This window comes from Aquila chrysaetos, chromosome 12 (genome assembly GCF_900496995.4).
Source record: "Aquila chrysaetos chrysaetos chromosome 12, bAquChr1.4, whole genome shotgun sequence".
Taxonomy (NCBI): domain Eukaryota; kingdom Metazoa; phylum Chordata; class Aves; order Accipitriformes; family Accipitridae; genus Aquila; species Aquila chrysaetos.
In genome coordinates this window covers 19,011,053-19,036,856 of record NC_044015.1, presented here as the reverse complement: position 1 = coordinate 19,036,856, position 25,804 = coordinate 19,011,053, and the positions used below count along the sequence as shown (strand labels likewise).

The 25,804-nt window shown below is 37.8% G+C and overlaps 1 protein-coding gene across 4 annotated transcripts in view; it reads right to left on the bottom strand.

Moving 5' to 3' along the window:
• VAV3 (vav guanine nucleotide exchange factor 3) overlaps positions 1–25,804 on the bottom strand; it is a 184,368-nt gene that overhangs the window by 17,507 nt on the left and 141,057 nt on the right. For all 4 annotated transcript variants that reach the window (XM_030032568.2, XM_030032571.2, XM_030032570.2 and 1 more), the window contains 6 exons: positions 23,490–23,626; positions 16,423–16,488; positions 9,809–9,843; positions 7,910–8,026; positions 7,118–7,205; positions 2,803–2,932 (listed from right to left, as the gene is read on the bottom strand). In XM_030032568.2, coding sequence (XP_029888428.1) covers positions 2,803–2,932; positions 7,118–7,205; positions 7,910–8,026; positions 9,809–9,843; positions 16,423–16,488; positions 23,490–23,626 — 573 coding nt within the window. The remainder of the gene's footprint in view (positions 1–2,802; positions 2,933–7,117; positions 7,206–7,909; positions 8,027–9,808; positions 9,844–16,422; positions 16,489–23,489; positions 23,627–25,804) is intronic.

Sequence of the window (25,804 nt, the reverse complement as noted above, 5' to 3'; positions counted from 1 at the left end):
CACGTTCATGGGGACATGCTAACAGTTTAAAAGAAAACTGCCAAATCCATTAAATGAAAGTGTCATCCAGAATCAATCTAGGTAGGTTAGCACAATTGTGGAAATCTATTAGATTTTATATGAGGAGTCTGAGAATTGAGAGGGGTTTTTGATCAGTTTGGCCTAAGACAAAACCTGCCAGCTCCCACCAGCATAGTTTGTAACATTAAATGGCTGGTATTTACTGCAGCAGAGATGCACTTTCTCATCCCCTTGACTAAAATGAGAGCATCCCACACTCATTTCTCTTGCTCTTCCATATACTGCCTGAAAGATCTTGTTAAAGGAGATGGTTTTTTTGGCATGTGGACTGAAGGTAATGAGGATATACCATAAGTCTTGTATCCTGTTGTTATGGGTTTGTGTGGCGCGGGGATTTTTTTGGTGGCGGGGGAGGGGGTCAGGGGTGGCTCCTGTGAGAAGCTGCTGGAAGCTTCCCCGGCTCCAAGCCGGACCCGCCTCTGGGCCAGGCCGAGCCCGTCAGCGACGGCGGTAGCGCCTCTGGGAGAACAGATTTGAGAAGGGGAACGTGCAGTCAGTAGGGGGATTGGAATGTGAGAGGAACCCCTCTGCAGATACCGAGGTCAGTGAGGAAGGAGGGGCGCCTGAGGAGGTGGATGCCCCCGCAGCCCGTGGTGAGACGGCAGGCTGTCCCCCCCCCGGCCCGTGGAGGGGAGCGGGGGAGCGGAGGCCCCCCAAGATGGCCGCGGCTCCATGGGAAAGCCCGCGCCGGAGCAGCGTGCGACTGAAGATCAGCCCGCAGAAAGGACCCACGCCAGGGAAGTTTGTGAGGAACTGCGGCCCGCGGGAAGGACCCACGCTGGAGAAGTTCGTGGAGGACTGACCGTCTCCCGCGGGAGGGACCCCGCGGCGGAGCAGGGCCGAGCGAGGAGTCCTCCTCCCCCTGAGGAGGAAGGAGCGGCAGAGACCAGGTGTGGCGAGCTGACCCCAACCCCCATCCCCTGTTCCCCTGCGCCACCGGGGGGACGAGGGAGAGAGAACCGGGCGTGGGGTTGAGGCGGGAAGGAGGGAGGGGTGGGGGGAAGGTGTGCTCAGGTTTGGGTTTGCTTCCTAATAGCCTTGTTTTGTTTTGACTTGTAGTAAATGAAATTGGTTTTGTTTCTTCCCCAAGTTGCGCCTGTCTTTTGCCCGCGACCGTAAGAGGTGAGTGATCCCTCCCAGTCCTTATCTCGACCCACGAGCCTGCCTTTGTATTTTCTCCTCGTCCCACCGTGGCCAGGGTGGGGGGAGTGAGCCAGCAGCTGCGTGGTGCTTTGTTACCCGGCTGGGCTTAAACCACGACACCTGTAAAGCATGAAACAATTGAGTTAATGCTCTTCCAGACTAATAAGTTGGTGGACACTATAGATACGTTGTAACTGGCCTAAGAAAGGAAAGAAAACAAATTGGTTCTGCTCACAGTCATTAATAACAAAAGCAAATGCAAAGTAAATTAAGCAGGGCATATCCTATCAACAGTTCAAGCCTCAATGCTGCAAGGAGGCAAGGGATGAGGAAAGCACGAGAGATGACAAGAGGAAGAGAAAAGCAAAGGGAGATCACAAGCTAAAGGGAGAAGGACAGGACAGATAAATTCACCAAGAACAGAGATGTACTGAGATACAGCATAGCAGGGAGACAACTGACTGAAATCCTGGGAAGCAGTCAAAGAAAACAGAAATGGAAGGAATAAAGAGGAATTGGGAGATAGAGACAGAGTAAACAAAATGCACAGACACACACATTGGTTTCTTACAATCATCTGTCCTAAATTATCTTCACTTGAATTAGGAGAGGAAGAAAGTCTCCAAAGTTATAAGAAATGTTATGGAACAGAGGCAAGCAAATAAACAAAAGCTCACAAACACAGCAAATGAAAGTAACACAGCCAGCTTTCATCATCACAAAGACTAGACCGGACTCTATGGTCTTTCACAGCAGTCTTCATATTGTTAAAATCCCCATTAATTTTTATTTTCGTCTTATTATCTGTTGCAGTACAAAGATACAGCCATTGTCTGCAGAACTGCAAATCTAATATTTGCTCTCTGACAGAAACATTACATACTTCCCAGAGGCCAGCCATGTGGTAGTTTTCATCATTAACATTGAACTTGTACATGTCCTAAAAATCATGCTAACTTCCACTTAAGTTGTAATAGGTTAAACAAAGGATACCTAATGCATTGTAAATCTTCTCAGTTTACTTCTAAACTTCAAAACTTAACTGCTATTTACACTCTACAGTAGTTCATTAACTTTCAGAAGCTTAGAGACCTGTAATAAACATTTAAGGTTAAAAGGCAGGCATAAAAATAATTATGATACAGTAAATCTAATGGGTTTGGGAAATTTATGTGGTATTACTGAGATGCTACTTCATAAGGCTACACTACAAGACTGATTTATTTAAATCCCTTTTTAAGGATCAGAAATTGTCACAGATATTATTAACACTTGTAGCTGCGTGTATGCAAATGTCTGAAAAAACTAGGCAGGATGCAGTTTAATCTCTCACCAGCACGCGTAAAAGATTTTTGAATATCAGGGAGATTTTAAGTTTGGCAGCAAGACAAACTTGCTAGACATGTTTATAAACCTCCTGGCAGATCTCAATCTGCTTAGCTTCAAAAAATCCTAGCTAAAAGCATTACCATATTAATTGGCTATATGTCAAAAATGGAAAATGAAGATGTTCAAAGTACCTTGTCCTTTTAATATTTATATGAGAGAAAATAATATACAAAAATCTATAATACTCACAGTTGCCACCTGTTCTGTTACTCCTTTGTCCCACTGAGTTTTCAGATTCTTTGTATGGAAATTGAAGAGTAGTATCCAAACTTCTAAAGCCTTCTTTGAGAGAGTGGTGCTTATAGTATTCTACTAGTTCCTTTCAGAAAGGAAAAATACTATGTCATTGGAAATTGAAATCACATCCTTTTCAACATTCTGGTGTACAGTCAATGACTGTTTTATCATACAAGTAACCTTATTTTATAATACATGTATTATAAACAGTACACGTTTATTTTTAAAAAATCAAGTATCCTAAATACTGACTGCTTTTACACTGCCACTTAACTGGATTTTCTTGGGGTTATTCTAAGTAAAACCTCATTGTCAGAGTCAACACTTACTGCTCCTTTGAGCCAGGCTAAGCATGTATTTACTTTTCTGAAGTCAGGCAGAAGGCAAGGTCAGCTGCCTGTTAAGTATATAATGGTAACTTTCTTAGTTTCCTCAAATTTCTTTTGCAATGATAAGTGATGTTTGTCCACAAATGCATTTGTAAGTACACAGATCCAAAACAAAGCATAAGGCTTACATGTAAGCATATAAGTCAACAGCAACTTAATGAGCAGATACACAGACATTGTAAAACTTTCAAGGCTCTGCCATTAAAATAAGCGGGGGGGGGGGGGGGGGGGGTTGGAGGTTTTTTTCAGATAGCGCACACTCGCTGAAAAAGCCACCATTTCACATTCTCCTTGGGCCCAATCCAAAAATTTGTCTCTGTGCGTGTCTATGTGTGCATATATATATAAACATACATATGCACACACAGAGACACACACAGAGACAAATTTTATATATATCCACATATTTCATATATATGCACACACACACATATATATGAAAATATAAAAAACTGGCTCAAATAGTTTATTCAAGGAGATAAGTTACTTTAGCTTCTATTCTAAAGAAGGCAACTCCCATCAAAATACCAACAGCTCGTGTTATTCCTTCGCAATCTTCAACCCCTGCCATTGTCTCTTACATTTGAATTAGCCCTAATAATGTCAATATCACACAGTTTGTACACAGAGCCTAGAATAAGATTAAAAGTGACCAGACAACTGAAGGCAAACATATTTCATTTGATTAATGATACTTCAACTGTGGGATTTCACTCTTCAGAAATGCAAGCACAAAGCAATGTATTTACTGTAAACCCTTCATTCCTACCAGTAACTCAGTCACTCCATTCTACTTACTTACATTTAGATTTCCAAAATCAAAGTTGACCAAGCCAAGCTTAGGTCAAAATAAGGAAATAGTACTGTGTTCAATCATTTCCTTCTAGTTAAAAAAAAAAAAAAAAAAAAAAAATTTAACAAAATTACTAGCTTACAGCAGCCTACATCAGCCAAACAAAACGACTCTCAAATTATTTAGTCCAAGATCTGGTGCATAAACCTTAAGTTCTTGACAACAATCTGAAGATTATCTTCTGAACTCTGGAACACTTCACTCCCCATGCTGCAAGCTGTTGCAAGTCTCTGAAACTGCTTCTAAGGCAGAGTCCAAAGCTAAGTAAAATCTACACCTGCTTTTAACAGTCCATAATCAGAGATCTGCCAGGCACTCCAAGCAAGCATAAAGGCCCAGACACTAAGAACTGTTTGGGCTTTGTTGTCTGATATCAGCACAGCACGCAAGCTACAATGTCAGCAACCAAATTTTCTGTCACATATCATCACTGAGTACCCAGACATTCAAATTACCAAGGCAACAGAGAGGGTGATTTGTAAGTAAGCAGCATTCAAAGTAGGATATCTGGATAAATAGAAAAATAATTAGTATGAAACTTTTGTTAGCTTTTTGCACTACATAAGTCTGTAAGAATTATGCTGTTTGGTAAAGATATTAAGAATTTCAACTGGACAGATTTTATCTGTTGGAAAAATGAGTAAAACAGTTCGAAACTGAGGAAAAATTTACTTTGGGTCACAAAAATTCAGTTGCTTTTAAAAGTTTAGTTTTTAATACCATTCTTCCATGAAAACAGTCAACAAACAACCAGCCTCTAAAACATTCATTGCAAAAATCACAGTAGCAAGCTTAGAAACAGGTAAGTAAGGTAAGTAGCCCCTGCCAGCGTGGATGGGCCTCCCCAGGAGTCTGTAACATTACCATGATCCACATCGGCAGCAGACCTGACCTTTCACTGCACCTTGGCCTGCTTTACACACTCAGCACATTTTAATTACTCTTATGAAAGTTTTTCAAATGTACTGTGAGAACTACGTACGAGCTGTTCTACTTTTGTTACCTCCAAAGTAGTACAGAACACTGTGTCACTGCAGATCACTACTTGGGGTTTCCATGGCTGCTGGCTTTGTCTCTCTTCTGCTCCCAGTTCTACTCAGACTACTTTTGTTCCTCTCTTTTTCCAGACACTGTTACTTTTTCTCTTGGATCAACCCAGAACAAAGCAGTTGTTCCACAGCATATGCAAACAGTACTAAGACTACTACCACTTGCCTATTTAACTCTCAAGGGCAGAATTCATAATATCCTAAAACTGAGTGATGAAATGACTTTTTCCTAATTGAATGTTAACAAGGCTAAATTGGTAGCAATGAGGCCTTTACACTAGAAATTTCTTTTGTCCTCTCAATTCTCTGATGCAACGCATATTCTTTTTGTTTCTGTTTTATCCAAGTTTGTGTCCTGTACTATCTCTGATCATTCAGCTGTATTTTAAAACCTGCATCAGTGCATTAAACTGCATCATTGTCATAAGAAGATATCTGGCAGCATGCGACTCCAGCTCAGATGCTTTGTCAAGATCCTGAGAGGGCTCATACGTTCTCATTAGTTTCTAGTGAATCATTTGTAGTGTTTGCAGACTAAGTAGCCATCTCCTTCACGCATTTGAGGAATGCCACAATTCTGTGGCTACCAACGATAAGAACTCAGGGTTCCCAGCCCTGACACTAAACACTTCACTGGTTTTTAAGTGTCAAATGAAGACATTAGAGTGTGGAAACAGCTTGATGCATTCTTCATCAGGAAATTTATGTTCTTCCCATTCTAATGAGCACTTATTTCAAATAGGGTCAGGCAAAGCATAGATTTCTGCTTGATTTTTTACCACTTGTAAAATGCTCTTGCTTTACAGAGTATCAGTGGTTAGATTAAAATAATTTCTAAGGCTTCCTGGTTTTAAAGCTTCTCTCCCTACTCTTTTTTTGCATTGTCCTTCATTTTTATTTATCGTTTTAGAGTACTTGGACATGCATGCAGGAAGGCTGCAGCGTAAGTTTTAATCCAATTGATTGCACTAAATATATTGAATGAGCTTCCTTTAACAATGCATCAGAAAATGCTTAAGCAGTAAAATTTTACAAATGCACTACATGTAATTTATTCAGACACCTTGTATTTATGAGTCTTGTCTGAGCAAAATGAGCTAAGAAATTCTTTAATTTTAAAGTTCAAAAAAAGGAATTTCTTCCCCATACAAGATGACTCTGACATAACATTGAAAACTCACTGATCTGGGCAGTTATAACACCAAACTCTGTTTTCTGGGAATGAACTATGCCTATAGTTGAAGTGAAAGTCAGTGAGAGAGCCTATGTTTTGTGTCTTACTACTATAGTTTGCTAGTGAGTGGTTTGCTGCCACAGAGTGTAAGTTCGAAGTAGCCACACAGTTGCTTTAGTTTAGACTAGTCGATATTGACTGCAGATTACTATTATTCCAACAAGGATTTCTGAGCTATTAGCAGTTAGACAGCCCCATTCTCTAGCTGCACTTCTTTGCCTGGTGCACCAAGAGCAGGAAGACCAGCCTTCTCCTGAGTTTTTCTGGGCTCTCTGACACAGCTGCACCTTATATCCTTCTCCCTCTGAACTTACACATCAATAGGTATTATGTTCAGCAATACACATGTACGTGTGCTGGGCTGGGAAGGAACCTTCACCTAGCTACTTTTAGAGATCATTACTATATAGAGAAAGATTTCCAAAGACATCAAATTGTCCTTTCAAGATTCAGCCTAACTGCATAGTGGGCTAATGCATGGGATTCAAATTCCTCCTTTCTTCCACATCACTGCAAGGGACACAGTCCAGTCCTAAATATAAATGTGTAGTTTTAAGCACATACTACCATCATTTAGAACATAAATCATAAATATAAAAAATTATCCTATTAGCAGGTATAGACACAATTCAAATCTCTCACTCTCACAGCCTTCTGTAACTTCACAAACCAAAGTAGCTCTCACTAACAGCAACAGCTACATAGAAAATTGTGCATTGTTAAAAACCTAATCAATGCTTACCATTAAATTTTTAAATTTTCTGTTTTCTGCAATGTGGAAAAAGCCATCCCTTGTTAAAATCTTGATGTGTTTCACTTCGTTATTGTACCTGTGGGCAATGAATAACTTATGAATATAAATGTGTTTTTAATCAGACACAATCAATAATTACCTGAGGGCATGCCCCAATAACACCACATGAATAAATTCTTAAGACAAAATGTATATCTGTGCCAAAAGAAGGCTGACATCTAATTAACCAAATATATTTATTAAAGTACAGCTGAAGAGGTAATCTGTATTCAGAAAAAAAGTCACAACTAACTGCTCATTCTAATTGGGAATTCCCATATATTTCTTACTTTCATATTCATGTTGATGAACAACATGAAAGTAAACAAGACCCTTACAATAATTTGCATCCACAGAATTTATGAACCCACATTTTACTGAAATGTCTGAGATGCAAAGGGCTTCAACAAGTTCTCACTGAAGTCAATGAAACACTCTTACTCACTTCAGAGAAGCAGATCACATTACACTCCAAACACTTGCTTACTCTTACCCAATATACTAGACCATAATTTTTGTAGACCTGTTTGCTACATCAGCATTATAAAACCATTGCTACTTTTGTACTATAAATCCTGGGTATTTTTGTCAGCAACTTCAGTTTTCCTGTATCAACTCTCTTAAAGACCGCATATGATTATATAAATTGAAACAGGGTTTTTTTTCCTTATTTATTTCAAATATTATCTAGACATAAATGCGAACAGGAAAACTTTCTGTAGGACATCTTATTACACTTACTTAATACTAATTGCATATTCTCCTGACTCTTTGGTCCTGTGCCGCACCAGGTAAGTGCTATTTACTCTGTTAATAAGTTCACTCTCTGCTTGCAATCTTTCCATTGCTCCTGCAAACCTGGAACAGAGAACAACAAAAATTGCCTATGATTTTTTTCAAAACTCCAAAGAAAGGTCTATCAGATATACAGTGCAGACTCCCAATATTCTGCATATGATGGGGACCTAAAAATACATCAGTTGCAACTGAATGCCACTTCCAGATCTTTGAATGAAGAATAAAGCGTGAAAAAATTCCGCACTGGGGCAGGAAGAATTCTTAATTAGAACAGTACTTGTGCACGTGTTGAACACAATGCCTATTAAGGAAAGTACTCAAGCCTGAGCATTAGCTTAATGACTACTGGCTTGAACAGCTCATAAACCCAAATGTTTTTCTGAATCATGTGTTGCAAGTGAAACAATAAAACAGTGGTCCAGAACCTTTGAACCTTCCTGAGTTCTAGTGGGATTTATCTTAACAGAGTAGAGAATCAGCCAGTGATAGTATATTAGGTCAAAAAAAGACCTATACAGAAATTTGTATTTCTACAAATGCACTATTTTATTTGCTTTGATAATTATTCATAACCTCTAAAGGCTAAAATGTAACAGGTAGACTAAACATCCACAACTAAAAAAAAAAATTTCAGCCTAATATGTCCAAATTTGAAAGAGCTGATGCTAAGAGTTGAAAGCTAAGACAAATAAGTCACCAATTCTGCAGCCTGACTGCATAAGCAGATTTGTGCCCTTGATCTGCCTTGCTGGTTTGGGTGGGACTTCATGAGAGACTGTCAGCAGACATTTATTTGCAAAACTAGAGGTTAAACTGTTAATTGAGGAAAGTGACCTAGCTTACAGGGAAATTATGCTTATTTTACCATTTTACAAAGTAGTCTAAAGGCAGTCAACATCACAGAACACTACTATGTAAAATTTCATACTAATACATCACTACCAATTAAAAGGGAGCTGTAAATAAAAAATAGTTATTTTATGAAACACACCAGGGAACAAGCATTTTGAAGTTTATCACAAAATACATGACTTTTTACAGCAAGTTTCAACCTAAAGAAATTTTTCAGTTAAGTATTACAAATCCTTAGAAGACAAACTGATCCCAATGATATGCTTTCTTCTAACAAATTATAAATAGAGCAAATGCTAGAATTTAATTTAAAATACCAATTTTAAATATTAAACATTCTATTTGGCTTGTTATGAAAAATCAGTATTTGTTTCAATCTGATTCTGATTTCACTTTTGGCAAACTAGAGGAAATCAGAACTTGCATATAAATGACAAAGCATAAAACCAGTGAAAGAACACAAGTGACACTCATTCTGTTCTCTCAAAACCACCATGACTTTTTAAGAAGTGAGGTGAATTCTGATAAAGAGTTCACACACTACATAAGGCCCAGACCAGCAGTGGTTGTAGTTTCGATCCACTGTCCTTTTATATCTCCACAGTCTTCTCTTTTTTTTTTAAAGGAAATGAGAATTATTCATGAGACAAGATGTACTTAACATTATTCCCCTTCTTTATTCACTTAGCATGTAAGATCTACTTGCATGCTTCATATTATGTTCATCTCTTACTATTCTATTTCAGACCTCTGGGACTAAGCCTGCACAGCTACAGACTTGTAAACAAAATGTCAAAATCATTAAGCACTTTATTACATCAGAAATACTTCTAGGCAATGCATGGTGTTGCTTTCCCAAACCATTACACAATGCCTTCTTCAGAAGCCTAGGAAGGTTAAACCAATATAAATTAAATTGTAATAAACACAGTTGTCTTTCTATGACTGCTTCTTTCAGAGAGATTCTTGTAAGACTAGACAGGGACTCACCACAGTTGTGAAGAGTAGTCTACTGGTTTAGGAACCTAGGACATGAAAAGATACAAGAGAATGAGGATCAAGATTTTTTTCTAATCAACACAAATCAGACAGCATTGCTCTAATTGTCAATATCCAGATGAAACAAGTTAAAAGAAACAGATGATCTAATTAGTCTGCAAGTAGTATTTTCTTTTGAAGAAAGTTATAATAAAGGACAAATATTCCATACCATTCTGAAAGTAGTACAGAATATTTTAACTTTTTGCTGCTGTGACAGATATTTTTTTACTTAATAGAACTGTTAGAAGTTTTTCTGACAGTGCCTACATTCAAACTTCATACATAAAATAGCCCAGTGCTACATATTGTTGAAAAGTATCATTAAAATATGCAAAAAAATTTACAGTAACATGTACAAAATTCACTTCATGTTTTCAGGATTGTATGGCCTTAAAAATACTGTCTACTAGGAAATATAGTATATAACCTTCAGAGATGGAACCATAGATTGTATTGTATGACATCATTCATACCTTTCTATTTGACTTGGTTAACTCTTGTACTGGATTTTAATAAGCATGGAATTTGTTTCTCAAATTCAATTTAAAAATTAAGCAAACTACAAACAGTTTGCAAAACTGATGTTATATGTATACATAAACATATGCATAGATAATGTTTATACATGCACAAGATGCACAGTATAGCAATTCCCGTGAAAATCAGCATTTCATCTTTACCATCTCCCACTGGTGTATGATACTTTGGTATTATCCCACTCTTCTAAAACAACGTGTGAAACTTGCAAAGCAAGTATTGAAAAATTGATTTTGATGGAAGCTTAGCATACATCTTGCACACTTATAACCTAACGGCATATATTCTTAGATAAGCAAATTATTTCTTTTTATTCTTCCAGTAAAACCAAAGGATGTTTTATTATTTTCTAGAACCTAATAGGGGAAAAAAATTACAGTAACATTCTTCTCCAATTTTTTTTATTTACGATATATGGAATGTCTTCAACAGAGGCTTCCAAACACAGATCAACTCAGGAAGATATTATTATACAAGCTTACAAACTTAAATTAACTGAAATGAATTACAACTCCCACTAACTTGACCTCAGGTATCAACAAAGATCTCTATCAAGTATCTAGACCTGACCTTGAAATAAACTTCAGTGATGGGACAAACCCCACCCCACCCCCCAAAAAAAACCCAGAACCAAAAACCAAAACCAAACAAACAAACAATTAAAAACAACCACCACAAACCAACCAAACAGACAAACAAAAACCACCTCCCTGCATATTTAATCACAGTATTCTGCAGTTAAAGTTGCAAGAGTCAAGAAATGCAAAATTTTTGTGTTAACCTGTCCAAAATGCTATGGTATATTCTAGCAGTGTTGCTGAGGTAGTAATAGGCAGCTTTTGAATGCAAAAAAAGCAGAACAGGAAGCTATGAAGCAATTATTGAACCAGGATATTGTAAACTAGATGACAGCAGATGGTCCAAATTGAGGGAATGTACAGAGGAATATGATATTTACAACCACTTGTGTTGGTAACATATTATCTTACAATCTCCTCAAAAAAAGCTCAGTAACTGGAATGCAAGATTAGTAAATTATTGAAACAAGTAAGAATTATTACAATTTCACCATTTTAAGGCTCTCATCTTCATGCTAAAAAGCATCAACACTAGAGTTATATAATGCGCTTACTCCAAATGCTTCACTTAAAATACTGGCTAAGTATATTCTTAGTTAACTTCAGAACATTTTTTTATTGAGAAAGGTTTAAAAAAAAAACTTAGATTAGGAATTAGATTAGTACCTCTCCTAACTTCTCCTCCTCCACAGAAGTAAACAAAACTGCTCAGGTTTTTGTGATAGGATAGGGTTTTGGCTAACTTCAAATTTAGTTAAGATGTAACTTCCATCCCTGCACTGTTAAGATTCATTTCCATGAACCGAAATTTGCAGAGTTCACAAAGCTCTGCTTACTGCCTTTGACATAATGGTCACTCATACTAAATACACGACCACTTAACTCAAATGCTTCTCAACCCAAGATTTTTATGATAAAATTCTGAATTTTACAGGACAGCCCAAAACTCACATTTTTTCTGAACAACAAAGCAGACACTAGTGTGAAACACATTAAAGTTCTCTGTGATAAAACCAGGGTCACATCTTCAGCTTCCACAACAGTAAATCTATCCAGGTGTTAAAACAGTCATTAAGTTAGTCTAGTTTGAGACAGAAAAAGGAAATGTGCATTATTCCCAAATAGTGTAGACAAAGGGCTCTCAAACAGTAGCATTTGTAGTGCTGGTGGTATGCAAACCCCTTTGAAGTTTAGGGGTCCTAACACAGCCAGGTACTACCACTGACAGCAGCAGTGGCTCTTCATATCCCTACAACTACTGATGGTGTTACTCGGGCACCTCTGCTTCCAATGGTGAGACTTGGAAAAAAGTTAACAGATTATGAAAATGCTGACAAAGAATTCCTATGAGAAATGTTTTAGCGAAGCAACCAAATGAGACATTTCAAGGCCAACTAGGCACTTACATAGTCTTCACATGCTGTGAGATATTTCAACAATACATTTCATCTACAGAAGAACTGCACCTTTAATGATTTGTACTACCCCATAGGACTAATTAAATAACATGCATTCTATCAGCAGCAGCAGAAGAAAGAATAGTTTAAAAAAAAACAAATCTGTAATTTGTCAAGTAGTCCTACAATGTTGGAAAGGATATAAATATTCAAAGATGGTTTAAGTCCATCCTCCAGAGAAGTTAAACAATAGATGAGTAATCCTTTTCATTAATTTTGAATGCATAGGTATATACAACAAGTGTTGTTCATTGTCATGAAACAGAGTAAAATCAAATGTTATTCCAGAAACTCTTGGCTCATACTGTGCTATGTATCCAATGCCTCTATAGGAATGAGAAAACTGGAGGAAAGCTATGAAGAACCAGATATTACTCATATGGTACAGAAAATGTCTGCTGACATACACTACTTATTGCAAAAAGGGAAAAATTGTTTATAGGTACATCTGTGAAAAGTCTGGAATATGGATATTCTGGAGCTCAACAGTTTTTCATTCAATATTCATTCCTAAAGTCTTTTGATGTATGTATTTTATGCTGTTTCTGGGCATTTTTATATCAGCTGGCTGTAAAGACTGTTAGACTTTATAATAACACTAAAAGTTATGGCATGTTTAAAACCTGACTGATGTTTCAGTATCTTTAACTGCATCACTTATCATAATAAGATGTTTATATTTCATCCTTCCAAGTTAACAGTGGTGAAGCATCAATTTATCTTTTTGTTCTGATCATGACACCAGTTGGTGACATTTCATGAATAATATTTATTCATTCTGTAAAACTGTATTATTTTCAATACTCCTCTAAATAGTATATTTAAAATTTAGCAGAAACCTTTATCACTAGAAAGCAATCTTCACAAAACCCGAGTAGCGTTTTTCCTAACTTTGGATATCCCACTTCCTCTGCTTTAAAGTATAGTGGTGGGTCCTAAAATATTGCTACAGTTGCTGGCAAAGATACTATACAATGACTGACTAGGTGGCTCCAACCAAGAACCTAATGCCAATACACAGCAGGTACTGCCTGTGTTCAGGACAGTGACACCACGGCACAGGAAATCCACAAGTTCTACAATAACCAAGGGGTCAAGGGAATCACAGAATCATAGAATCATTTAGGTTGGAAAAGACCTTCAAGCTCATCAAGTCCAACTGTCATCCATGCCCACTAAACCATGTTATGGAGAACCTTGTCTACACGCTTTTTGAATACCTCCAGGGATGGTGACTCAACCACTTCCCTGGGCAGCCCATTCCAATGTCTGACAACCCTCTCAGTAAAAAACTTTTTCCTAATATCCAACCTAAATCTCCCTTGCTGCAACTTGAGACCATTTCCTCTCATCCTATCTCCAGCCACCTGACAGAAGAGACCAGCACCCACCTCACTACAACCCCCCTTCAGGTAGCTGTAGAGAGCGATAAGGTCTCCCCTCAGCCTCCTCTCCAGGCTAAACAGCCCCAGCTCCCTCAGCCGCTCCTCATGAGACTTGTGCTCCAGGCCCCTCACCAACTTGGTTGCCCTTCTCTGGACACGCTCCAGCAACTCAAAGTCTTTCCTGGAGTGAGGGGCCCAAAACTGAACACAGTACTCGAGGTGCGGCCTCACCAGTGCCGAGTACAGGGGAACAGTCACCTCCCTGCTCCTGCTGGCCACACTATTTCTGATAGAGGCCAGGATGCCGTTGGCCGCCTTGGCCACACTGCTGGCTCATATTCAGCCGGCTGTCAACCAGCACCCCCAGGTCTTTCTCTGCCGGGCAGCTTTCCAGCCACTCTTCCCCAAGCCTGTAGCGCTGCATGGGGCTGTTGTGACCCAAGTGCAGGACCCGGCACTTGGCCTTGTTGAACTTCATATGATTGGCCTCAGCCCATCGATCCAGCCTGTCCAGATCTCTCTGTAGAGCCTCCCTACCCTCAAGCAGATCGACCCTGCCTCCCAACTTGGTGTCATCTGCAAACTTGCTGAGGGTCCACTCAATCCCCTCATCCAAATCATTGATAAAGATATTAGACAGAACTGGCTCCAATACCGAGCCCTGGGGAACACCACTTGTGACCCGCCGCCAACTGGATTTCACCCCATTCACCACAACCCTCTGGGCTCGTCCATCCAGCCAGTTTTCCACCCAGCGAAGAATACACTTATCCAAGCCATGAGATCCCAGCTTCTCAAGGAGTATGCCATGAGAGACAGTGTCAAAGGCCTTCCTGAAGTCAAGGAAAATAACATCCACAGCCTTTCCCTCATCCACTAGGTGGGTCACCTGGTCATAGAAGGAGATCAGGTTGGTCAAGCAGGACCTGCCTTTCGTAAACCCATGCTGACTGGGCCTGATCCCCTGCTTGTCCTGGACTTGCCACATGAGTGCTCTCGAGACAAACTGTTCCATAATCTTCCCCGGTACTGAGGTCAGGCTGACAGGCCTGTAGTTCCCCAGATCCTCCTCCGACCCTTCTTGTAAATGGGAGTCACATTGGCAAGCCTCCAGTCCTCTGGGACCTCCCCTGTTGACCAGGATCGCTGATAGATGATGGACAGTGGCTTGGCAAGGACCTCCGCCAGTTCCCTCAGTACTCTTGGATGGATCCCATCAGGTCCCATAGATTTGTGAGTGTCCAGATGGCGTAGGAGGTCACTAACTATTTCCTCCTGGATTAAGGGGGGTATATTCTGCTCTTCGTCCTTGCCTTCCAGCTCAGGGGGCAGAGTACCCTGAGGATAACTGGTCTCCCTATTAAAGACTGAGGCAAAGAAGGCATTAAGTACCTCAGCCTTCTCCTCATCTCTGGTGGCAACATTCCCTTCTGTATCCATTAAGGGATAGATATTCTCCTTGGGATTCCTTTTACTGTTAACATATTTGTAAAAACATTTTTTGTTGTCCCTTACAATAGTGGAAGAAAGCTAAGTTCACATAACATTTTCATCTTGATTCCAGATCTGTTCTCTCACCCAAACTAACATATCCTGTACCTACAAATACTCCGTACATCCCTCTTCAAACAAAATTCTGAAAATACAGGGTACTAAAGATGTCTCAAGGTATACTAATGTATTTATACTCTTTACAATCACATGTGTATTTGTTTTAGAAACTAGGCACAATATAAGCCTTAAAAGCATATCAAAATGCAGCCACTAACATCTGATTCCACCTACTTACAAACCATTTAAGTGGCATATCTTGATTGCTGTAATGAAAGCAATTCTATTAATAAGTCAAACTGTCATGAATCTAGTTAAAAGAAGTTAAAGCTGTCTTAAAGCTTTGATATGATTCGTCACTGGTTTTATGTGTTTATATCAATTAATCTCAACAAAGGGACATATAGTAATCTGATACACAATGTTACAGAGGGCAGAGAATGAAGGAGCAAGCGTACAGTATATTAATGCATTATCACATCTGTATACAAAACTCTTGAGTACATATTATAAAATAATTTTTCTTATTGCTATCCTGAACTTTTCTAGATTGAGAACATCCTTGTGTGAAATAAAGGCAGGTAAGAACCTACAGAGAGTAGAAAATTTATTGAGCAGTCTGAATTTGAAATTTTATATTAGTTTTACACATTTTTAAATTCACTACTTATGGTGTAATCCCTCTCTCTAACCCAAAGTGACTGGGGAATAGATTAGAACCACAGCATTCTCACCTTAATGCTGGGGAAGGAAGAAAGTGCACTTTCACACAAAACATGTTTGTTCTATACTCTGGAAACTCTTTAGACAGTTCAATTTATTAATATTCCCAAAAGTTAAATCTGCTTCTCAAACATGTTTTCTTGACATGTTCTATCTACATCCGATAACCGAGAGCATTATAATGCTATATTTTATGCGATATTGAACATACCACAAAAACACAAAGGAACTAGAAACAATATGATTTTCGTAAGGTAAGATTAATAAAGCAATGGTATGAACTAGGCAGTTTTTCTGAAAGATGACAAACAGAACTAAACAATTGTACTTACACATGGGCTGGGCTTTACTGCATCACTTGGGAAGAATCCAAGCTCTCCTGTTGTTAGATTTCTGCCCTAGAAAAAAACCCAGTATTTTCCATTTTTAAGACATAATGGGGATTAACAGTAAATAATAATACATGCATAGGGATTTAGGACAATGAGAGTATATCAAAGAGTCTTTAAAATAAAATGCTGTTCTAATAAATTGTTTTACTCAACAGTTGTGTGGTTTTTGTTGTTTTGGTTTGTTTTTTAATTTATATAAGCAATAATTACAGCTGATACACCTGAGAGCTCTGAGAGATGAGATGCAAGAAGGGGGCTCAGAGCCTGGGTTGTGATTCCCAATTCTGTCAATGTCTGCCAGTGTCTTGTATCTTCATTAACGTTAATTATGTCCTTTCAAGTTACTTCCTTCTCATTTGGCATCACTCTAGTGAGAGCTGCCGCACCACAACATTACAGATCCCCAAAATGACTACACCATCATGCAGCGGAAGTTCCAGCACCTGAGAAATCATGCTAACTACAATGGGAACTTACAGCTAATAATCCATTAGTCAATTCAGACACAAAGTTCTATAGTTAAAGGCTTCTATAAGTGATTCAAATCATTGGAAATCAGGTGGGCACGAGAGTACTAACAGAACTAAAGATTAACCCTCTGTCTGTGATACATTCACATGTTGTAGATGCGCCCACACAACTGGGAGACCAGCTGCAGAAATGCATCCAGCATGGCCTAAACTGAGCCTTTTAAGCAACAGAACTGCTGCCCCAAGTTGCAGGACCACCAATTTACTCTGGGCTTCTAAGGGCCAACAGTGACCTGATCATCACAGAGCCATGCCTCAGCAGCTCACAATTCATCATCAAGCTCTCCTGAAGAACGCCTCCCCAGCGAGACAGAACAGCAAAATAAAAACACCTTTCTAGTCCTAGTAAACATTCAGCTGTGACCATGCTGACCACATTTTTCAGAGCAGAACAGAGCACATAACTAAAATTTCTAAACAGAGATACATAAAATGAAGGCATCCAAATGTGTATTTTGGCAAACAAATGTTTTCATTTAGCAGATTTTTAAAAGTACATAAATGCCTAACCTCCATTAAATTTAATATACTGACTGTAAACATAATACACTATCAGCATTTGGCAATGAGAGTAAGAATGAGTGCTTTACAAGCACTGTAATCTTGAAAATTACATTTATTTTTTATTTTTGATGGCATACCTGCAACATAAAAAATTAGAAGGATAAAAAAATGCTTCAGACACAGAATTTCTTTGGGGTTTTAGTTCATTTTGTTTCTGTAACACTAAATGTGTAATTCTACCCTAATACCACCACACAAAACAGAATTCAGCAATTTCAAACAGGGTGGAGCTGAATGTAAAAGCAAGAATTAACAAGGTTTTATGAAAAAAATGAAAACATTCTTTGATTGTGATACCCTAAGCACAATAAACGAGTACATCATTTCCCTAGGGAGATCATTATGCAATTTATCACACACAGATAGTAACCCCAGTAACTACCATCTTTACCAAATATACACAGAAGTGCAGAGGAGGCAGAGAAGAGAGAAAAGCAGTCAAGCAGTATTTAAGCTATAATATACTGAAGAGCAATCATATTAAAAAAAGAATTATGCATAAACAAGTGACAATCTTATAGATCTGAACCTGTGTTCAGCAAAGCTTCCTTGCCCTCTTTGCCACTATCTGCCTGAATACAGGTTACCCTTTGCATCCGTATGTTCTATTTACTCCCGAAACTTGAATCCTTCTGAAGTAGACTTAACTTACAAACAGAGTTCTGACACAGTCTCCCATCTAAGGGATACTTATTTACAATACTAATCTTATCTGAATAGCAAGTGATATCACAGTCAACACGACCAGCCACTGAATAAAATATATTAACGAGAAAAAGCATTTGAAGGAGCGCAACTGAACATTAGTTTTGTATGTGCCCACACACCATTGCTATTCATGAGAAATATTTATATAAAGTGAAAGAAGCTGAACAAGATGACACATCACGCAACATATGTCCACAACAACTAGAAAGCAGCCAAGGATCAAAATCTGATGAGCTGAGGGACAGACCCCATGTTACCTTCTGAAAGTGCAAAAAGGGACATAAGTTCAAATGTTCAACAGCATTTCATAATGTTTACAGTGCTCCTCCTGCAAGTCAGAAATAGAGTCTGGATACTTATAGCATACTCACTGTTTTTCCAGAAATGTGTTTGCATACCCTGAAATCTAGAACAAAAGCTAGCTTTGATTTGCAGACATTTAAATGCTTCAATCTGCACTGAATTATACCAAACTGAGCTGTTCTATGACCTCAGGTAAAAGTAAAAAAAACCAAAAGACCAACAACAACAAAAAAGCCACATTACAGCCACTGAAGAAACTGTAGGATGTACAGAAAGACCAGACCATGGGACAATATGATGTAGAGCCAGCATTACATTACCTAGCTTAGATACTGCTAGCAGTAAGTACACAGTCATATGAATTGCAGCTTAAAAACTCAGCAGAGCAGCAAGGATTGGTGGAGATTAGTGGTGGTCCTTACTAGTTAAATCATTATCACAATGCAGACATTATAAGGTATACACATTCAGAATAAGGAAACTGAGCTGCAATCCATAGGCTGTATTGCAACACGTGCATTTTCACTTTAAATATTCTGTAGGTAATAAGTCATTGGAACTTGCAGCAAAAAATTAATCATCTGGAGGACACTGAACATTCATTGAAATGGTGAGAAACTACATCATCAGTAGACAGACTTATATGTTAGGTACAGCATTAAGAAATACTCTGCCCAAGCAACAATTTCCTTAGATGTCACCACTTGTTGGAAGATGCTGTTCTGTGCAGCTGTGGGACATCGATGTGTCACTTCATTGGGCTAGGGGAGGCTACAAGTGAAGCATGCATACTATGGACAGTACATCAAGACCAAAGGAAAAGCAGCAGTAGAGAAGTCACATGGACAGACTCTCTCATCACACAAAATATCCCCAAGTACTGTGACCAGTACAAAACTTTGCTTTTGCATTTTGAGCAATACCATGAATGTAACAAGCACTGAGACAACCCAAGAAAGGCTTTGTTTTCTGAAGACAAGCTTCACATGAGATAACTGCAGATGACTTTGTTAGTTAAATAAATGCAAATCTTAAACAGAACAGGGTTTGATTTATTACACATTGCTGAAGGAAACAGCTCACTTTAAAATGCTCTGTCAATAATGAGCTCGTACAAATAATTTAATAATGTCCTTACGAGACTAGGTTATTTTGTTTAGTTTAGAAATCCTAGCTAAATTCATCAAGCCTTGGTGTCATTCATACACAAAACCAAGACCTGTTGTCAGATGATTTCAAAATTTAAGATCTATCCATAAACTCATTAACAACAGCAAAATTATTATGCCACCATACTTCACTTCTACTAATCATTTCTTTCTACTTTATGTCTCCTGCTTGCTAATTGCTTATTGTTTGATGAGTAAGCATTTCCCTTGAACACTGCCCTATAATGGCTTATGGTCATTATAAAAGCAGAAGCAAAGGACTGGACAGAACTAGTTTTAAAATGTGTATTATGTATATACTATTACATTGTATTTCTAAATTGTTATATTATACATTAAAATACATATTATATGTATATGTGTGTGTATGTGCATACACATATTCATCTATATAAGGGCCAATGAAGCCCTTCGGTCCATTTCTTTCAATGACAGTCTCAGCAAGACTAGAGGATGATTCACGACTCTTGTACCTGTTTTAATGAGGGAGACTTTCTGAAGCCATTTGACACAGTTGCTCTAAATTTCCAGACTGCTGCCTGCTACTTAGCTACGTGATGCCCATTAACTTCATTGGACATGCACAGAACTGGAACTCCAGGATAGCTAAAATTCATAAATTATTATGTCCTTCACCCATTTTCGTTTTGTTTACTGCAAAGTGTGGTGCAGAGAGGAATGAGACAGATGAAAAATTACAAACCAAATTACAAACCAAAAAGAAAAAAAAAGGCACTTTTACAGTGCTGCCTTACCAATGTTTCAATTTTATATCACAAGTATATTTATAATATACTTAATGCCTTTAGGCTGTTTACAGCAGGACCACTAACTCCTGAAGCTTTAGAAAGTACATCTGTAATAGCTATTACTTGAGATGGGTTTAATATGCATCAAAGAAAAGCTGATTTTCAAATAGGAAAGAATCAGTCCAGGAAATACCTGTATTCTTTCGGCATACTTGAGAAACATGACTGCCTGAGGATGACAGGTAATTGCAATACAAAACTGTGAAACTAGAATTACATTGTATCTTATGGTAGGCATTGCGGCACCCCTGAAAGCCTACTCTCAGGTTTAGCAGGTACCAATTTACTCAGACCATACTCAGAAGAGGAGAGAAATATTCACATCTATAATAAAAATCTGACTACTTCAAAGCTGCACTACTACAGCTGAAACAACTATTAGTGCTCTGGTTAAGGGGTCTGACATTTCCATTTAAAAGACCAAGTTTTCTCCTCTCTCTCCTCCCCAGCCCCTCCTCCTTTTCTTATTTTGTTACGCAAGTGATGTTGGCCAAGCACCAGCTAGGCAAGCAGCATGGGTCTTTTAGTCTTGTTGCACCTTGACTGAGCAAAGAAAAGTAGTCATGCACAAGGGGATGCATGAGCATCAGCGTAAGACCACCCTTCTCTTTTTATGCAGCCAGGTGTTTACTGAGGAGAGTAAAATAACTTGTGACAGTATCAACCCCTTCTAATATTACACATTGTCTTTGAAGAAAGCTTAGGTTTTGGATGATAACTGAAGAGGCAGAAAGCAAATTCATGGAATTCAGAAATGCTTATCTCAGCCATCTTATTGTCTCTGTGATTCCTCAGTTTGCCTCTCAGACAAGTATTTGGTGTTTCATAAAGAAAAAAACCCATACTTCTCCTGTTTTCCAGACTGCGTAACATGTAGATTCATATGTGTATATGGTCTTGAATTACCACAGAACTTACCACAACAATTGCTATACGATCATTCAAACATTAACTTAGAAGAATTTTAACATCTATCAAAACACATTTGATCACACTTAAGCTATAGTTTAAGCATTGCTTAGTAACTTGTGGTGTTTATTCGATGTACTGTAAAGAATGAAAAGATTATACTTAAACCACACATACCTACCATTACACTTGAATTTCTAAACTGAGCAACGGTCAACTTAAAAATCCATTCTAATATTAGTCTTGCAGGTCAGCTGTAAATTACTCTAAAACACCTCTTGAATAAAACTTACAGATTTTAAGACAAATTGCATTTTGCAGGGGTTTTTTCTTAATATACGTTTTAAAATGTAGATGTCATTACAAGACTTATGAAAATCTGTACAAAGCAGTCTGTGACAAAACAGCTTGTGATGAAAAAAAATTTCCTGAATGATGCTAATGGAGATGACAATTTCCATTAAGATTCAAATCTATTACTAAGGCTTCTGGGGAAAAAGCCTCACACACTTTCCAGTTTCTGCTAGTTAAACACAGTGAGATTCTAGCTAAATTCTTTAGCATGACAGGTACAAATAACATCTAAGACAAATTCCAGTAGATTGAGTTGACGGATGTGTACAAACATGGCAATACAATCAGTCCCACAAGGTGCCAGTAATTCTGGCCTGTACTAATTGTGTTAGTCAGATGATTACCCTTCTAGCCAGTTCCAAATCAAGAGCATGCTTAAAGGCTTCTCTGGATCAGAACTCAAGATCTTGCAGAACCAAGCCCTACATATACAACTATATAGACCAAGATCTGCGAACCAATGTTTGAAAAAATTTATTTTCAGTGATGTGAAGTATCTATGGTCTGCTAAATAACGGGGGTGGTGTTTTGTTGGGTTTGTGGGTTTTGGGTTTTTTTTTGGCGGGGGGGGGGGGGGGTGGTACAGTTATCTACATATTTTTAAATAGATAAAGCAATTCTATTGTTTATGACTTCCCCTGGTTAAATGTTGTTCAGGATGATGCAGTGGCATAGAAACAGAATCAGTTCACTGATTCAGTGCTGGAGAGTTTGGAGAAGATTCAATCCTAACTGAAGCCAGTTTTAAAAAAAAAAAAAAAAAAAACAAAAAAAAACCCTAATGTAACACACCAAGCAGTTTTTATAATTATATTCATTAACTTATTATAGCCTCAAAGGAAAAAGAAAATCATGAAGACAAACACAGGAACAACAATTCAAGACAACGACAGATGCTTCCCAGTTGTTGTTCTATTAATATCCTGAAAGTTCTTCTATTTAGCCCTATTTCCATTTATCCAGTAACATCAGTAGTATGCAGGATTCTAGTACGAACAATTAAGAAAGCAATCAAGAAAAATGAGACATGTTTTAATGCATTTATCTTTAATGTGAATGCAAAACAGCATTTTGAATCTTTCTGTAGTTATCAGTTAAAAAGAAATTTCAGTAACAGTAGTAGCGATGTGAATCATGTGATACTAAATTTTGCCATCGATAGAATATATTTTTCCCATGTACATAAAAAACTGTCCTTAACTGACTTGAGAGGTCATCAAGAAGTTTAGGTGATTCTGTTTTGCAGAGCCATTTCTCCCCTTATAAATCTAATATTCGTAACTGGGTTTTGCCAATAGAGCTTTCAGTTCTGCTATGTTAGAAAAGCAGTGATTGAAAATTCACAGGACTTTGCTGTTTATGTGCCAAACACTCTCCTTAACTCTTACAATTTCACTAGAAGGATTGCTACCAGTGCCATGTTCTTGCAGATTTATTCACCGGGACTTTTACTCTAAGGTTGCAAGACTGAGGCTTTACACAATACAGGAACTACTGGTAATTTAAAAGTAATAATAGTAGTATTAGACATTTATTTTGGGTAAAACACAAAGATATTCTTTTGTTGTTCAAAAAGGAAAAAAGTTACAAGAGCAATATAGCAATAAGAATTTAATATTTGGGACTAATGAAATATAGCCATTTGCTCAAGGATACAATACCTGCCAAAATAAGCTATGTGCATCTCCTCTAATTAGTTCTATAGTGTCCCCAATCTGGATATGCAATGGTGGACCATCTTGTGTGGCTGGCTGTGGTATTCCATTGTAGTTTCGAATTACTTGCATTTTTGGTAAACCTGAACAAAAGAAAAAAAAAAAAAAACACATAAAGGCATCATATATATTCTAGTAATGACAATTTATAAAATCTGAAGACCACAAAAGCAATCAATCAACAAAGGGATACTATGTCTTTAATAGCTACCTGACTAAGGCACTAGGGCAATGCCTTAGTACTGTATCATGTACAACCTAATAGAAAAGAACTACTTTGAAAAAAACATCTTTGTCCTTCCTTCTTCTTGGGGTAAAGTTGATTTCATGTCTACGGAGGCTCTTTCCTCTACATGTGCACCCCTGGCTCTGCATAAGGTTGAAATATTAAGGCTATCTTTGTAGTTCAAGGCAAAAATTGTAATGACCCAGTATTAAAGACACCAATATGGATAATCTCATTGGCTTTAGATCTGTATTACCAAAAAGCCTACTGCTGATGTGAACGTGTTCAAGAGAGTAAGGATGACAATCCTTCTAGGCTTCTCATAAGACTTTTTCTTTTTTTCTTTTTTTTTTCCTTTCCTGTTTGGTTTTTGGGGTTTCTTTTGGTTTGGTTTTTTTTTAAATTTTCAGGTTTTGACAATATTTTTTGATACACGTAGCAAAGCCTGGATCAATTTAAGGTTTCATTTTCAAGACAAGAACTCTAGCTGCGCACTAGTCCTTCCACATCAATACTGGCTGCATCTGGACAGCTGATATAGATCTGATTGTCATGTAGTCCCCACCTTTTTTTTTAAAGGGAGCAATCCACTTCCTGACACACAAAATATTTTCCCCAAAGATTAGTCTCTCTGCCTGTACATAAATCACTGTTTATAACTACAGTACAGAGCCCTCCACAAGCATGTATCAAATGGGGGGCGGGAGGGTGGATTTCAGCAGGAAGAAAAAACTGTGGGCACTGTAACTCAATGTTCTTATAACTATAACAGAATTTAAAAAAAACAAAACAAAACAAAACAAAAAAACCTTAAAGCATTATGGACAGCTAGTGTATTGCACTAAAAGAGCATGCTGTGATATTATAAGAATTCCTGAAATCAAGTGAAGTACCACCCACTCCATAACAAAGATAGTAAAGACTTAAAAGCTTTTAGAAAAACATTTTTTCCATTCCTTATACCGCCAAGGAAAGCATCATTTTAACATAACAGATCTGTTTTAATCACTCTCCCTCTATCTTTAAATAAAGCTTTATATAATAATTTCCTTGTTTTTAACTGCACGTGGGATGTTAAAAATTGCTACGATTAAGTGGGCATATCCATTTATAAACTTAACCAGAAATTTTTTGGTCAAGTAAGATTTTGTAAGAATGTATATTAATAAATACAAATAAGAGTGAAAGCATGCAAAGTCAAGGTAGTGGGCTGCCATATTTAACCAGTTTCTTGCTGGAGAGTCATGATTAACTTAATTCTAACAACAAAGGATCAGCAGGCCTATAAAAGACCTATTTCTGTTGCAAGATCACTACTATAATTTAGGTCGCAAGAAATACAAATATCCATTATCTCCTCTAAATTGTATGAAACATGAAAGGGATCACCTTCAATAATTACTACTCTGTATTTAAGAATAAATACTAATCCAAAGTGCTGATGAAACATTAAGCAAACTAATACTAGCTCTTACGTTACTCAACCCAAATGACACCGTAACTTTTTCTATTTCTTCAAGTCACCTGGCATACTGAAATGAGCACCTAATTGTTAGTAAGCCGTTATTCCAATTAGGTAAGTACTAGACTTCACTTTATCTCTCAACTGAAGACTGTCATGCTTTCAAATATTGATTCAGCATCAAGAAATGTTGCATCTATTGCATGGCAAACAGAAGCAATGCTGCATACAAGTATCTATTCAAAGCTGACAACTTTGTCCTAATGCAAGGGAACTCCCTCATCACACTATAAATGATAGCTCTGCATATGTGATAAACAAGCTGTAAGCATGCACTCATCTCGGAGAGATATGTGGAAGTTGAAACAAATGCGCAAAAAATTATTCATGTTATGAAACCTTGTATCAGGTGATTTAGTTTATCACATTTTTAGTGTGCACATACAATATACTTGAAACACTACCTTTGCATTGATCTCATCAGAAGATAATCAAGAAATACTCTCATGCACTTTTCAGTGCAAATCCTGGTTTTTTGTAAAGATACTATATTGCTGACATTAATAATCACAG